Source organism: Oncorhynchus clarkii, chromosome 7, assembly GCF_045791955.1.
Source record: "Oncorhynchus clarkii lewisi isolate Uvic-CL-2024 chromosome 7, UVic_Ocla_1.0, whole genome shotgun sequence".
Taxonomy (NCBI): Eukaryota; Metazoa; Chordata; class Actinopteri; order Salmoniformes; family Salmonidae; genus Oncorhynchus; species Oncorhynchus clarkii.
In genome coordinates, this window is record NC_092153.1 from 46,509,855 (window position 1) to 46,512,061 (window position 2,207).

Sequence of the window (2,207 nt, forward strand, 5' to 3'; positions counted from 1 at the left end):
CATAACCAGTTTGCTGATTGTGATATTTATGTTTGATTACTTACCTTTGCCTTTTTATACCTTTAATTAACCATTGAATTTCTAGACCCCCACCAGACACTTCATCCCCCTGTCTCCCTTTCTCTGCAGGACTGTCACTGAACTGTTCTCCATCACCACCAGGGAGCCAGGTGGCAGCATGAGAACACATCACGGCTGAGAGGTCACCAACATGGAGACGGACAGCTACACCCCGACCCCGGTCCCCAGCGACTGGGCTGGGATGGTGGTGAGTGTCGGGGCCCTGGAGGCGGTCTCAGGGGGGAGTGTCTCCTCCAGCACAGCCTGGTACATGCCCTACTCCCTGGGCTTCCAGGTGTCCCTGACTGCCTTCCTTATGCTGGAGCTGGTGCTGGGCTTCAGCAGCAACATGACGGTGCTGGTGCTCTACTGCTCTCAGTCCAACCTGGTCGACTCGGTCAGCAACATGGTCACGGTCAACCTGCATGTGCTGGATGTGGTGTTGTGCGTGCTGTGTCTGCCTCTGACCCTGGTGGTGGTGCTGCTACCCCCAGGGCCAAACCTGGCCCTGCTCTGCTGCTTCCACGAGGCCTGTGTCACCTTTGCCTCCATCTCTACTGCCATTAACGTGCTGGTCATTAGTGTGGACCGCTACGACATCTCCGTCCGACCCGCCAACCGGTTGCTCACCCCGCGGAGGGCAGGGCTGTTGCTGACTGCTGTCTGGGCCACGTCTCTGGCCGTCTTCTTCATCCCTTTCCTGGAGGTGGAGTTTCTCACAGGAGGGTCGGAGAATGGGAAGCACATCCCCGCCTCATCCTCCTCCGCCGCCACCACCTTGGCGCCAGTGTGGCGTAACCGGACGCTGCTGTGTGTGGGCGGCCAGGGTTACCACACAGGCTTGGCCATGTACTACCACCTCCTGCTACAGGTGCCCATCTTCTTTACCACGGTGGCAGTCATGCTGTTCACATACTCACGAATCCTGCGGGCCTTGAACATTCGCATCGGCTCCCATATTAAGAACAGCCAGCGCTTCAGGCGCCCACACTGTAGGGGGGGCCGTAAGAGACAGAAGCAGAAGGCAGGGCTGGGAGTGATAGAGGGAGGAGAGCAGTGTACAGACACAAGCAAGCCGCTCTCTCACCCTCCCTGCATCCCCCCCATCTCCACAGCCACCTCCCCCCCAGCCCTGTCCTCAGACCCTCTGGTCAGCTTAGAAGGCCCTGCCACTGCTGCCCCTGTCCCTGGTCCCACTGTCCAGGCGTCTGTGTCGGCCATCATCGCACTGCGGCGGGCTGTGAGGCGTCACCGGGACCGGCGGGAGCGCCAGCGGCGCGTCTTCAGGATGTCCCTCCTCATCATCTCCACCTTCCTGGGCTGCTGGGCTCCTCTGTCCATGGCCAATATGCTGATCCTGGGCCTGGGCCCCAGCGACACCCTGGTCAGCATGCGCCTGTGGTTCCTAGCCCTGGCCTACGGCACCACCGTCTCCCACCCACTGCTCTATGCCTTCACGAGGCAGAAGCTGCGGCGTGCCCTCAGGGCCAAGGTAAAGAAGCGGGTGGTGTCCCTGCTGCAGTTGGACCCCTCGCCAGGAGGGACAGTCATACACAACTCCTGGGTGAAGCCAAGGAAGGGATGTCAGTTACGGCTGGAGGGCAGCGACGCCACTGGCCGTTGCCTGGCAGAGCCCCTGTGAGAACAGCACAGACTGAGTGTGTATAACACTACTGACAGACCTGCTCGTTAAGATTTTCAAGATTTTCCCAGGAAGCCAAATTCCTCATTCAAACCACTGGAGAAAACCCATCACAATGATCTCAAACTGTGTTTTTTATACACAATTAAATTAAACAGACTACCCCTTGCTGATTAGGAGACTCTTGGGTACATTGTGGTGGACTCATCACAATCGCTTTACAGAAACCTGATTAAAAATGTATCTTTTAGTCTGGCTAGCCATGACTCAGCATGCAGTCAGCTACCACTTTTGGACAGTAGTGTAACCAATTGTCGTACATGAGTAAAAGTAAAGATACCTTCATAAAAAATTACTCAAGTAAAAGTCACCCAGTAAAATACTACTTGAGTAGAAGTGTAAAAGTGTGTGGTCTTAAATATACTTAAGTATCAAAAGTAAAAGTATAAATAATTTCATATTCCTTTTTATTACGTAAACCAGGCGGCACAATTGTCTTGTTTTT

The 2,207-nt window shown here is 54.9% G+C and overlaps 1 protein-coding gene across 1 annotated transcript; it reads left to right on the forward strand.

The window, feature by feature from the left end:
• The first annotated feature begins 211 nt into the window (after positions 1-211).
• LOC139414279 (G-protein coupled receptor 22-like) lies at positions 212-1,702 on the forward strand. Its single transcript, XM_071162183.1, has one exon. It carries the CDS (start codon positions 212-214, stop codon positions 1,700-1,702), a length of 1,491 nt encoding a protein of 496 aa, XP_071018284.1.
• Positions 1,703-2,207: the final 505 nt, after the last annotated feature.

What these genes read in the sequence shown, in the direction of transcription:
- LOC139414279 (XM_071162183.1), top strand. Translation starts at nt 212, where the DNA reads ATGGAGACGGACAGCTACACCCCGACCCCGGTCCCCAGCGACTGGGCT.